This window comes from Enhydra lutris, unplaced genomic scaffold, assembly GCF_002288905.1.
Source record: "Enhydra lutris kenyoni isolate GAN:26980312 unplaced genomic scaffold, ASM228890v2 scaffoldscaffold19, whole genome shotgun sequence".
Taxonomy (NCBI): domain Eukaryota; kingdom Metazoa; phylum Chordata; class Mammalia; order Carnivora; family Mustelidae; genus Enhydra; species Enhydra lutris.
This window is the reverse complement of record NW_019154103.1, coordinates 33,265,683-33,278,343: the sequence shown is the minus strand read 5'-3', so window position 1 is coordinate 33,278,343 and position 12,661 is coordinate 33,265,683. Positions and strand designations below refer to the sequence as shown.

General features: G+C 34.3%; 1 protein-coding gene across 1 annotated transcript in view; it reads right to left on the bottom strand.

Moving 5' to 3' along the window:
* Positions 1-12,661, bottom strand: part of LOC111148390 (WD repeat domain 36) — a 40,784-nt gene that overhangs the window by 21,261 nt on the left and 6,862 nt on the right. The window contains exons 5-12 of the mRNA XM_022504905.1: positions 11,519-11,651; positions 10,043-10,097; positions 8,516-8,648; positions 8,024-8,199; positions 7,380-7,500; positions 6,838-6,903; positions 3,944-4,030; positions 2,659-2,804 (exon numbers count right to left, since the gene is read on the bottom strand). Coding sequence (XP_022360613.1) covers positions 2,659-2,804; positions 3,944-4,030; positions 6,838-6,903; positions 7,380-7,500; positions 8,024-8,199; positions 8,516-8,648; positions 10,043-10,097; positions 11,519-11,651 — 917 coding nt within the window. The remainder of the gene's footprint in view (positions 1-2,658; positions 2,805-3,943; positions 4,031-6,837; positions 6,904-7,379; positions 7,501-8,023; positions 8,200-8,515; positions 8,649-10,042; positions 10,098-11,518; positions 11,652-12,661) is intronic.

The window sequence follows — 12,661 nt, the reverse complement described above, 5'->3', positions numbered from 1 at the left end:
TTAGCATTAAGAAGAGTAAGATACCAGGAAAAACTTAGCCAAAGAAGTATGAGACTTGTACACTGACAACTACAAAATATTGCTGACAGAAATTAAAGCTCTAAATAAATGGTAAAACATCACATGTTTGTTGATCAGAAGTAATGTTAAGATGATAATGCTCCTCACATTGATCTATGGAATCAACAAAACCTGTATCAAAATCCTAGCTGCTTTCATTGCAGAAATTGACAAACAGTTCCTAAAATTCACCTGGAAATGCAAGAGACCATTTCCTTGCATTTCAAGACTCTTTTGGCAACCAAAACAATCTTGAAAAAAGAACAACAAACTTGGAGGATTCAATCTTTGATTTCAAAATTTAATACAAAGATACCTTAGTCAAGACAGTATGGTACTCACTAACAACAGACATATAAAACATTAGAAGAGAATGGAGAAATGCAGAAATAAACCCTTACATTCTTGTCAAATTTATTTTTGGTGAACATAAGAAGACTATGCAATGGGGTAAAGAATATAGCCTTTTGAATATGATGCTCTGACAACTAGATATCCAAATGCAAAAGAATAAATCTGGACCCCTACATTATACCATATATAAAAATTAACCCAGAAAGGATTACCAATTTAAATTAAGAGCTAAAATTATGAAACTCTTAGGTCAAATCACAGGGGTAAATCTTCATGGCCCTCAGTTAGGCAGTGATTTCTCAAAAACCACAGGCAATTAAGAAAAAAAAGGCTGGACTAAATCAAAATTAAAAACTCTTCCAATGAAAACGTAATCAGTAATAAAATGAAATGGCAGCCCACAGAATGGGGGGGAAAAACATTGCAAATCACATATCTGATAAGAGACATGCATCCAGAATACATAAAGAACCTTTACAACTCAATATAAAAAGACAAATAACCCCTTATATGGGCAGAGACTTGAACAGATATTTCTCCAAAGAAGACATATGATGAGCACATGAAAGATGCTCAACCACTGTTAAGTCACGAGGGAAACACAAATTTAAATCACAATGAGATACTACTTCATACCAACTAGGATGACAATAATCAAAAAGGCAGACAATCCCAAGTGTTGGCTAGGATGGACAGAAATTAGAAACCTTATACACTGCTAGTGGAAATGTAAAAAGATATAGCCACTTTGGAAAACAGGTTAGCAGTTCCTCACAAATGTTAAACACAGAGCTGCATTATGACCTAACAATTCTAGTCCTAGGTATAAATGCAGAGAAACAAAAACATATGTTCACATAAAAACTTATGCAATAATGTTCACATTATTTAAAACAGCCAAGAAGGAGAAACAACATAAATCCCATCAAATGATCAATGGTTAAATAAAATGTGGTTTATACACAAAATGGAATATTATTGAGCAATAAAAGGAGCAAAGTATTAAACATGCTACAACATGAATAAACTCTGAAAACATTATGCTAAGTGAAGGAGAAGCCAATTAGAAAGACCATATATTATATGATTCCATTTAAATTACATGCCCAGAATAGAAAATCTATAGAAATAAAAAGCACATTGCAGTCACCTAAGTTAAGGAGATGGGAGAGGGGGATGTGACAGAATGGAGTTTCTTTCTTTTTTTTTTTTTAAAGATTTTATTTATTTATTTGACAGACAGAGATCACAAGTAGAGAAGCAGGCAGAGAGAGAGGAGGAAGCAGGCGCCCTGCCGAGCGGAGAGCCCGACACGGGGCCTGACTCGGGGCTCGATTCCAGGACCCTGGGATCATGACCTGAACCCAAGACAGAGGCTTTAACCCACAAGCCACCCAGGTACCCCCAGAATGGGGTTTCTTTCTAAGGTGATAAGAATGTTCTAAAATTGGACTGATTGAATTTTAGTAATGACTACACAATCCTATGAATATACTAAAAATCACCGAAGTGTACACTTTAAATGAGAGAATTTCGTAGTATGTGAGTTATATCAGTAAATCGGTTTTTAAAAAAGCAGTAGCAACAATTCTGCAAACCAAATTTGACACTGCTACTTTACATCTTAAATCTGAACCCAACAAAGTAGACTTACATGTAAACAAAAGCAAACAAAAACAAAATTTCTTAACAGAAGTAAAGTTTTAAGTAAACACTAGCATTTAAAAGCTGCATTTAAGAAAGGCTTAGAATTGAAGTCAGAATTTCTCTATAAGGCACTTCTCAAGAGACAAACATAAGAAAAGAAATAAAATATTTAAATAACTTGTTTATTGAAGAGTTAACTAAATCTTATCCCTGTAACGAAAGAAATCAAGAATGAAAGAAAGTAAAAAAAAAGAAACCTTAAGATTCACATTCCCCGAATACAGTACTATACATTCAACATAATTAAGGTAAGAAAGTTCATTGATAAATGCTGAATTCATCTTCAAAGGGTATTCTGAGTAATCCTATATCAATTAGAAAACTAAAATAATATACTATATCTGATTAAGAAAAGCTTAACTTAAACCTAAAATAAATCTCTACCATTGCAAAACTTAACATTATTAGGGAATAATTTCAAAATGTTGAATATTTTCTTTCAACCAGTATTATCATTAATAAACCTGAGTATAACAAGATTACCACAGACAGTTTTATAGGAGAAAATGCTCTTATCAAAAACTCAAGCTCACTTACAGTTGCAGTTATGTCATCTTTCTTCAGCTCTTTTGGCTTGAGAAAGTAAGCACCTATTGTAGATCTCTGATAATTCCAGGTTGAACAAGATAATTTACCTTGATGGCAAGCAATGATACTATCCCAGTCACTTTCACGAGCTTCCTCTAAAACATAATAAAAATAATAAATCAAATTACATTTTATTCCCTCATTCATTCGCCTATTATTTATTAAGTGTGTAATATTCATATTTTCATTAATCTCTAGACACAGGATGGTTTACATGTAATTCTGGAAAGCACTGAGCTTCTAATCTAACAAGGGATTCTGATTAGAAGAAACTATATCACTTCTCGGCCTTTTGGCTAAGATCAAGTATAAAAGAAACTATAATAAAGAATATAGGGTCTCATAAAAGCACTCAGGAAGTTTACTAAGAGATTTGAGGACAGAAATAACTGGCTCCCAGAAAGAAGCAGTAAAACAAATAGCAATTAATGGGGGAGCAGGAAACAGGGACACAAACAGGTTCAAGAGTAACATGAACAAAATGAAGCGCAGCAAGTATTTTCCTGAGAAGGATAGGAAGCAGGCAAGGCAACTGGGGCCACACATCACAAAGAATCATGAAAGCCACGTTATGGAGAGGAGACTGCATCTTATAAGTAATAAGGTCCTCTGAAAGGTTTTTAAGCAGGTGAGTGACATGATTCAAATGTTTTAGGAAGATCACTCAGCTCTAAAACAAAAAATAGGAGGGTGGTCAAAAGTAAATTTACAGAAAAAAGAAACCATCATCTGGTTGATACAATAACCTCGAAATGGAAATGGTGCCTTATTTCTATGATAACTTTCACTGAACAATCCCATCACCTATCTACATTTTTCTTAGAATCACTTCTTTGAATCAAATACCACTCAAATGATGTAGCATAATAATACCTCAGTGTATTTTGATTTTGATTAAATTAGAGCTGGATGTTCTCCATTCTTACCTTTTTAACATTAGTGACTCTCATTATACCAGGCATATAACAGATTAAGAAGTGTTACAAAATGAAATACCAAACACTGTTTATTAATAGGTCTTACAGAGAAGAACAAAACCTGAAATTAAAAGGTAACAATTTCAAATTATAGGTGACTCTTTTTTAGTCTTCACATTAGATGTGCATACACTTGGAGTTACTTCCAAATGCTTATTAATATTTGCAAAAACATTTTTTAAAATAAAGAAAATTTAAAAACAGGAAAAATAAAAAACAAAGTAGAACTTCTTGAAACAGGATATTAAGTTACTTACCAGCTGCAAACTTTGTGATGGGTGGAAGTCTTACTGATAAGGCATTCTGAAGTCCTTTACGTTTGACTCTTTTTTTATTTATTAATCCTAGGGTTGAGGGAGAGGGGAATACAGCTAAGACCTTCTTAATGAAATAAGTATGTAACAGAAAAGCTATTCCTTGTCACATAACTACAAAGTTCAAGATACTCCTATTTAAGTCAGAAGCCATATAAAGATGTTATTACCACTATTATTTAATCATTTATGAAATTCAATCTATATAATTACTTAAAAACATAAGTAATTGAAAAATGAAAGTAAAAATAATCATTTTTACAGATGACAGTCATACAGTCATGTTAATCAAGAAAAACAATCAAATAATTATTTGAATAATCATTTCATTGGACCACATATAGAAACAATAAAAAAAAACAATGACTGGCACAAAAACAGACACATAGACCAGTGGAACAGGGTACAGAATCCAGATATGGACCCTCAATTCTGTTGTCAAATAATCTTCAACAAAGCAGGAAAAACTATACAGTGGAAAAAAGACAGTCTCTTCAATAAATGGTGCTGGGAAATTGGACAGCTACGTGTAGAAGAATGAAACTCAGCAATTCTCTTTCACCATATACAAAGATAAACTCGAAATGGATAAAAGACATCAACGTGAGGCAGGAATCTATCAAAATCCTGAAGGAGAGCATAGGCAGTAACTTCTTCAACATCGGCCACAGCAACTTCTTTCAAGACATGTCTCCAAAGGCAAAAGAAACAAAAGCAAAAATGAACTTTTGGGACCTCATCAAGATCAAAAGCTTCTGCACAGCAAAGGAAACAGTCAACAAAACAAAGAGGCAACCCATGGAATGGGAGAAGATACTCGCAAATGACACTACAGACCAAGGGCTGTTATCCGAGATCTATAAAGAACTCCTCAAACTCAACACCAAAAACCAGATACTCACATCAAAAAATGGGCAGAAGACATGAACAGACACTTCTCCACAGAAGACATACAAATGGCAAACAGACAGACACATGAAAAAATGATCATCATAAGCCACCAGGGAGATTCAAATCAAAACCATATTGAGAGACCACCTTACACCAGTCTGAACGGCCAAAATCAACAAGACAGCAAACAACAAGTGCTGGAGAGGATGTGGAGAAAGGGGAACCCTCTTAGACCGTTGGTGGGAATGCAAGTTGGGGCGGCCACTTTGGAAAACAGTGTGGAGAGTCCTTAAGAAATTAAAAATAGAGCTACCCTATGACCCTGCAATTGCACTACTGGGTATTTACCCCAAAGATACAGATGTAGTGAAAAGAAGGGCGATATGTACCACAATGTTCACAGCAGCAACAGCCACAGTCGCCAAACTGAAAGAATCAAGATGCCCTTCAATGGACGAATGGATAAGGAAGATGTGGTCCATATACTCTATGGAGTATTACGCCTCCTTCAGAAAGGATGAATACCCAACTTTCCTATCAACATGGCCAGGACTGGAAAAGATTATGTTGAGTGAAATAAGTCAAGCAGAAAGAGTCAATTATCATATGGTTTCACTTACTCGTGGAGCATAAGGAATAACACAGAAGACATTTGGGAGATGGAAAGAAGTGAGTTGGGGGAAATCGGAGGGGGAAACAAACCATGAGAGACTGTGGACTCTGAGAAACAAATTGAGGGTTTTGGAGGGGGTGGGGTGAGCTTGGTGGTGGGTATTATGGAGGGCACGTATTGCATGGAGCACTGGGTGTGGTACATAAACAATGAATTTTGGAACACTGAAAAATAAAAAATAAAATTAAATTAAAACAAACAAACAAACCCACAATTGAGTTCCTATGGTGCAGTAATATCTAATATCATTGTAATTATTATGTTGTAATTACAATGTTATGTATTCTTATATGCTAATTATTAAATATTAAATATTATAGGGTAGAAATACAATGAACAAAGATCACACCCATAATACTAGCAAAAAAATAAATTATTAGCAAATTATATTAAAATACATAAAATACCACTGAATAATCTCAAATATGTAGGAACAATAGGAGGAAAACTAAAAAAACTTCACTGAAATACAACTTAATGAGGATATATCATATCCCTAGATGTGAAGATTATCTTACAAATATCAATCTCTTCTGTGAATTTCAGTTATCACTTTGGATGCTGATTAAACAATGATCCAAAAAGGCATGCCTGGGTGGCTCAGTCAGTTAAGTGTCCACTTTTGGCTGGGGTCATGATCCCAGGGTCCTGGGATCAAGCCCCACATCAGGCCTCCTATTCAGTGGGGAGCCTGCTTCTCCTTCTCCCTCATACTCTCTCTAGCTCTATCTTTCAAATAAATAAATAAAAAAAAAAAATCCTAAAACTCATGTGAAGTATATATATGCATAACAACTAGGACAGCAGCTTAAAAAGACTAATTATAAATAAAACTGAAAAACACTTTTGTTTAATATATAAAATCTCTCAAATGCTGGACAGATGGGAAGGGACAGAGAATAAAACAAGCCCTTTTTCCAAAAAGATGGGACACTGCTTACTTTGCTACTTCCTCTAAGGTCCCTTCCATGTTTAAAATCCTGCACTCTACATATGGCTCCAGTGAGATCATCAGTGTCTTCTGGGTGCCAGCAGTATGTTTTTACCACCCAAGATGTCTAATTATTTTCAATAACTTTATAGCAACATCTCAATCACTTCCATAGTAACAATGATCTTAAGAATCTTACTACACTCTTCTGTACAACGGTTTTTTAATTTCAGTCATGAAAAGAGGAAATTTATCAACAAAACTTCCTCTGGTTGTCTCACAGTATCTTGAAATATTTCTTTTGTGACCAGTAGCTTTATTTTCACCTTGCAAATGACCTACCGTGTCCTAAACTCTTGTTAAATTTTTCATGTACTGTGGAAAATGATTGAAGAGTTCCATCTTGACCTGATGATATAGATAGAAAATACTTAGTTAAACTTCATCACAATAATGGATCATTTGAATGACAGATCTTATAAAATTAGATTCTTAAAACCTTAAAATTCTAATTTGGGATACTTTAAAAGGAGAGCTGGATTGCAACTACCATATTTACCTGTGCATAGATTGTCAGTTAGTAAGAACAAAGGATAAAATGAAGTCATAATAATTTTCAGCAGATTATTAGACTAGTCAAGGGCTACAGTTTCAGAATCTGACCATCTCTGAGAATCAATAAATAAAATAACACTCCAAATGCAGATAATATCATCTACAATGTTTCCTGAGATATTCGAAAAGAATCTCATTTCCCCAGATTTCCAAATCACTCTAAGGGGTATCTGAATTCGAAAATTTGTAAATACCAAACCTAATAAATATTAAGCACCCTGCTCTCAATACTTGCTTGAATAAACTAAAAGCACAAAACGGAAACTCACTTGCACTAAGAATTTGCTGTCCATTTTGTCCATAATATCTGATTTTGGTAAGAGGAGCACTATGTCCCATTCTGAATCTCAAAAGCCGACCTTCACCTGTGGGACCATCGAATATCCATATCTGCAAAGAAATAAAAAGATAAGGTTCTTTTGCAATGTGTTAAGTAATCTGAAAGCAGTGAGACCATCTTCTGCATATATCAATTGGCACCACGTGGTGCTTGCCAGGCTGCTGACCCTGGAGAGGGGTCTGGGGAGAGAGAAACTGTTAACTTTCTCCCTTCACTGTAATCACGTAACCTGCTGTGCTCTTTGCTTCATCTATACCATAACCTTATCCCATTTTCCTCTCATCTTCTAGGTTCCAGAATCATACATTAAAACATGCTTAGGGGCATCTGGGTGGCTCAGTGGGTTAAGCCTCCGCCTTCGGCTCAGGTCATGATCTCAGGGTCCTGAGATCAAGCCCTGCATCGGGCTCTCTGCTCAGTGGGGAGCCTGCTTCCCCCTTCTCTCTCTCTGCCTGCCTCTCTGCCTACTTGTGATCTCTGTCAAATAAATAAATAAAATCTTTAAAAAAAAAATGCTTGTAATAACCCCAAGGATAGAAGCCAGGAAAATGGTAACAATGATAATCATAATACCCTCAGAGCATTATCAGCACCATTTGTGACAAGAAGTGGCTCTCTATGGAGAAATGTCAGCCCGGCAATTGCTGTAGAATGTGCATTTCTCATTTGATTGATTAATTTTTTGTCTTCTAGATCCCAGAGTCCAATATGGCCACACGGGCTTCCAGCTGCCATTATTGGATGACCATCTGTTATCAAAAATAAAATATATTAAGAAAAACATGCACCAAAAATCTTAAAAAGAAAACACAAAACATGCACCATAAAACTACCAAACTTAACAATTCTTCTCTCTACCCTTCTAATCCATAAAGATAAAGTTAGAAAAAGACTATCCACCAATAATCTATTCATAATCCATTCGCTATTTGTAATGCAGTATTTCAGTCATTTCTATTAAATACATTAAATTGTAAGCAAACATCCATTTGGAAAATTTCTATGAACTTCAAAGTAATGCATTTTAAATTTTCTTAATACTTATCAATAAGTAAGTTAAGTTACCTGTGCGAAATGAAATCGAAGTAACAGGTCCCCAGTCTTGATGAAATTTCATTAATGTTTCATCAAATTTAATGTTGTGAATGATAACCTGACCTGACCTAAGACCAACAGCAACAACATCCACAGCTGGTGCCTGAAAATTAAATTATTCAGCTTTTTATTCTTAATCAAAATAGCTTTAATAATCCTGATGTTACGCATCATTACTTATGTGTTATCAAAAAAATGGAATATCTTCCTGAGGATGGCAAAAAAACAGTATTACCATTCCAGCATGCTTTAATTGTTATTTCATGTGTAAGTATTTAGGAATGATGTTTTCAAGTTACTTCCCTGCTTCAAATGTGGTAGCCACCATCAACCTCCTCACCCTAAAACACAGCTGACACGGTAAGAAAATGGCCATGAAAGAGAAGGAATCTGATATATGAAATCACTACAGATCACTGACAGGACAGAAACAGAAAATAGAGACAACTCATAGAAAACAATATATAAAGGCTTGCCATATGCATGGCAACACAAAAGGTCAAGTATAAAGAAAGTGATGAATTACGTATCCAAGGAAAACAGGAAGAGCCTATAAAACACGTTAAAAGTCAAAAAAGTTTTATAATTAGTCTGTTTCAGCTCTAGTAATCTAGGAATATACTCTTCATTTTATACAGCAGTCTTAGATATAGGCTCCACAATAAGTTTCTCTATTTTAGCAAAGAAGATCAATCTCCCATACCATTACAGAATGGAATCAGGCTAAACATTTTATTAAATTTTCATCAAGCGACTATTATGTATAAGACCCTGAGGAAACTAAAACCCTGGGGAAACTAAAACAAGTATGATTCCTTGTCCTCAGGGGATCTAATGTCAGATACCTTTGGGGTCTTATGGGTAGGCAAAAGCATAGCAAAGTTGATGGTAGTGAGAGAGAATGAAAGAATAAATATAAAGTGGGCACATATAAGCAATAAATATTTAAAAGGACAAGGATACACTGGAAGTTCATGTGTCCAATATATGCAAAATATTCTCTGCAAACATATATTCATTCATTCATACATGTTCTGCAAACTCATAAAAACAAAAGCAGATATTTATGGAAGAGTCTAGCTGATGAAATATCAGGATTTGGGTCCCAATTGTTCCAAGCTACAACTCTCAAAATTCTGACAAATTTCTCTGTATGACCTACAAATATCCTTTACTGAACAACTAACTCATCTTCATCATTTCCACTCTGTACAAGGCATTGGACTACATGCTTGCAAAATGATTGGTAAACATAATCCCATATAAGTTTAGAGCCTAATTTCAGGCAAAAAGATTTCTACAAATGTTCATAGGGAAAGGCATTATTATTTGTTTTTCATTACATATCCAAAGCACTCTTTTCTAGAGTAATATTTATAAAAATAAATTAGTCCTATATATTACTGTCCTCAAGCCTAAAAATATGGTTGACCCCTGAAACTGAAAGATTACACTACTAACTTCATTTCTTCTTTGACTTAACAGAAAAATACTAACCTGCTGAAGAGCTGTTACTCCAATTTTCCATCCCTGAAATGTATATAGTAATTTACTACAAGAAGAAAAATAGTTGAAAGGTTTTACTTTTTTAGGAAAACAAAATCAACTACATATTAAAAAGTGAAATAGTAACAGAAGACATTTAAGTTGTTACTTTGCCCTACACTATTTTAAGTACATATATTAACTTATTTAATACTCAAAATAATCCCATGAGGTAGATATTATCACCATTTTTCAGATACAGAAACCAAGAAACTTAATTATGTGAAACAATTAAGGTTATATGGCTAATAATTCAGAGCCCAGACAGACCAATTCCAGATCCCATGCCTGATGCTACTAGTAATTACTATACTATGCCAACTCTTTAACAGAAAAGAAAAATACATGACTAAAAACCACTTTATATTACAAACTATAATAAAAAAATCATCACAGAATGCAGGCAGATCTCTAAAAAATATTACAGAAGGGAATGTAACTATGATACTAATGTCAAAAATCATAAAATCACAAGTGATGCTGCTCTAAATTTTGAAATCAAGCCACAAATGGTAACTCCTTGAGGAAACAGATTCTGAAATTTTTATGATATCCAATAAAATATTAAATCACATAGTAAATTCAGTAAGTGGGCACAGATTAATTTACTCAATGATTATCCAAGGGATACTAATGTACAATAATGTAAACATCACATGAAGAGCCTCAATAGATAAGCTTAGGGGGAGAGAAAATACCTCTTAGTCATTATCCCTGAGATAAGCAGAGTGAATAGTCAATGATATCTGTTAAACTGAATGAAAATGCTGATTTAAAACTGAGAACTAGGATAAACCTTTAATAATCTTATTTTCCTTTTCAAATTTACAAGGGCTTTAGAAAGGAAAATTTGGATGGTCAAATATTTTTGTTTGTCTCTTTAATGCTATACAAAGACGACTGAGCTGCCACTTTTTTCTCCAGATAAATGTTCAACTAACATTTATCTTGCCTTTCAGCTATACCAGTAAGATTATAGATGTCCATCAAGTTTGTGATTGCTAATAAAAGTACTTCTACCCCAAAAATGATTCCTAAACACTAGCACTAAATTAACACTGATTTACTTTGCCTTCTCCTACCTTTTCAGTTTATTGAAAACTAGATGCTGTCCATCACAATTATTTTCTTATGTTACTTTGCTATAGTCTTCTCTATAGCTATATGGATTCTTTACAATAGATTACGGCGATGGCCATAAATATCCATGAATGGGTATTTATGAAGATGCCCACCATGTCCCAAGACCACGTGCCAGGCCCTTTTGCATGTCATGCCATGAGTAACAACTCCAAAGACAGATATTGAAAGCCCTCCAAATAAACATACAAAGGCAGGGAGAACTGCAAGACTTAAGTATGCATTAGGGAACAGTAGGTAAGGATAAGATGGGAACCACCTATGTTATATTCTAAACAAAGTGCTTACTTGGATTTTACATTCCACAACTGTAGGCTTCCTTGTTCACTGCCGAGAAGTATTTTATTCAAGTAGGTACTTGGGTGCAAAATTGCAGAAATTTTAAACACTGATTTATCAAAAGTCAACTGCAGGTATTCCTCTGCAAAAGTCGAAGTTATAAATAATATGTAATTATTTTTTATATACCCATATTATTTCGCCCTTAAAGTAAGTCTACCAAATCAAAAATTTATGTTCTAATATAAACCAAAGACTTATATACTAACCTATGCCCATTTCTTGAAAAATTAAACAAATGTGATGAGGGGCAACTTGTAAATATAATTTAGACTGCCAGAAATTTTCTATAAGTTCTAATATCAATACTATTAAAAATTCCACTCATTGTTGGATTATAGGAATAAAAAATAAAGATTAAAGAAAAGTGACTCTAGGAATCAGCCTTACTATTTTTATAATTTGACCAAGAGGCAAAATGAATATTCCAAGTGAAGTGCTTGTGTACTGAGCTCTAGGATGAATGACTGACCACTCAAAGATGTAAAAGTAAGAGGCAAATCTTGGTGAAACTAAGAATAGTGCTTCTCACACATTTCCACAGAACCTCTAACAGAGGAAAGAAAAAGAACTTACAGCCTTGTGGAGTAGAGAACAGGAAACCCAGCCATTTTTTGAAATCTTACCTTTATTTAAAATTCTTATGTGCAAATTTTGTTTTCTACTTCATAGTTCATGCATAATGAAAACAATTTTTCTTTTTCTTTTTTTTACTTAAGATTTTATATATTTATTTGTCAGAGAAAGGAAAGCATGCACAAACGGAAGCAGCAGGCAGAGGGAGCAGGCTCCCTGCTGAGCAAGGAGCCCAAAGTGGGACTCAATCCCAGGACCCTGGAATCATGACCTGAGGCAAAGGCAGATGCTTAACCCACTGAGCCACACAGGCATCCTTTAAACAATTTTTCACTAAATTTTCTCCAAAATTTGAATATCAAGGTAAATTTCACTTAATTTTTAGTCTCACATACTATGTGGCACACTGCTACACATTCTTAGAGATATATGTACCCAGTGTAAAAAGGTGAAAATCATACAAACCTTAAATCCTACTTTAAAAGAGCCTTGCCTCTATTTGCAACCAGCAATTTT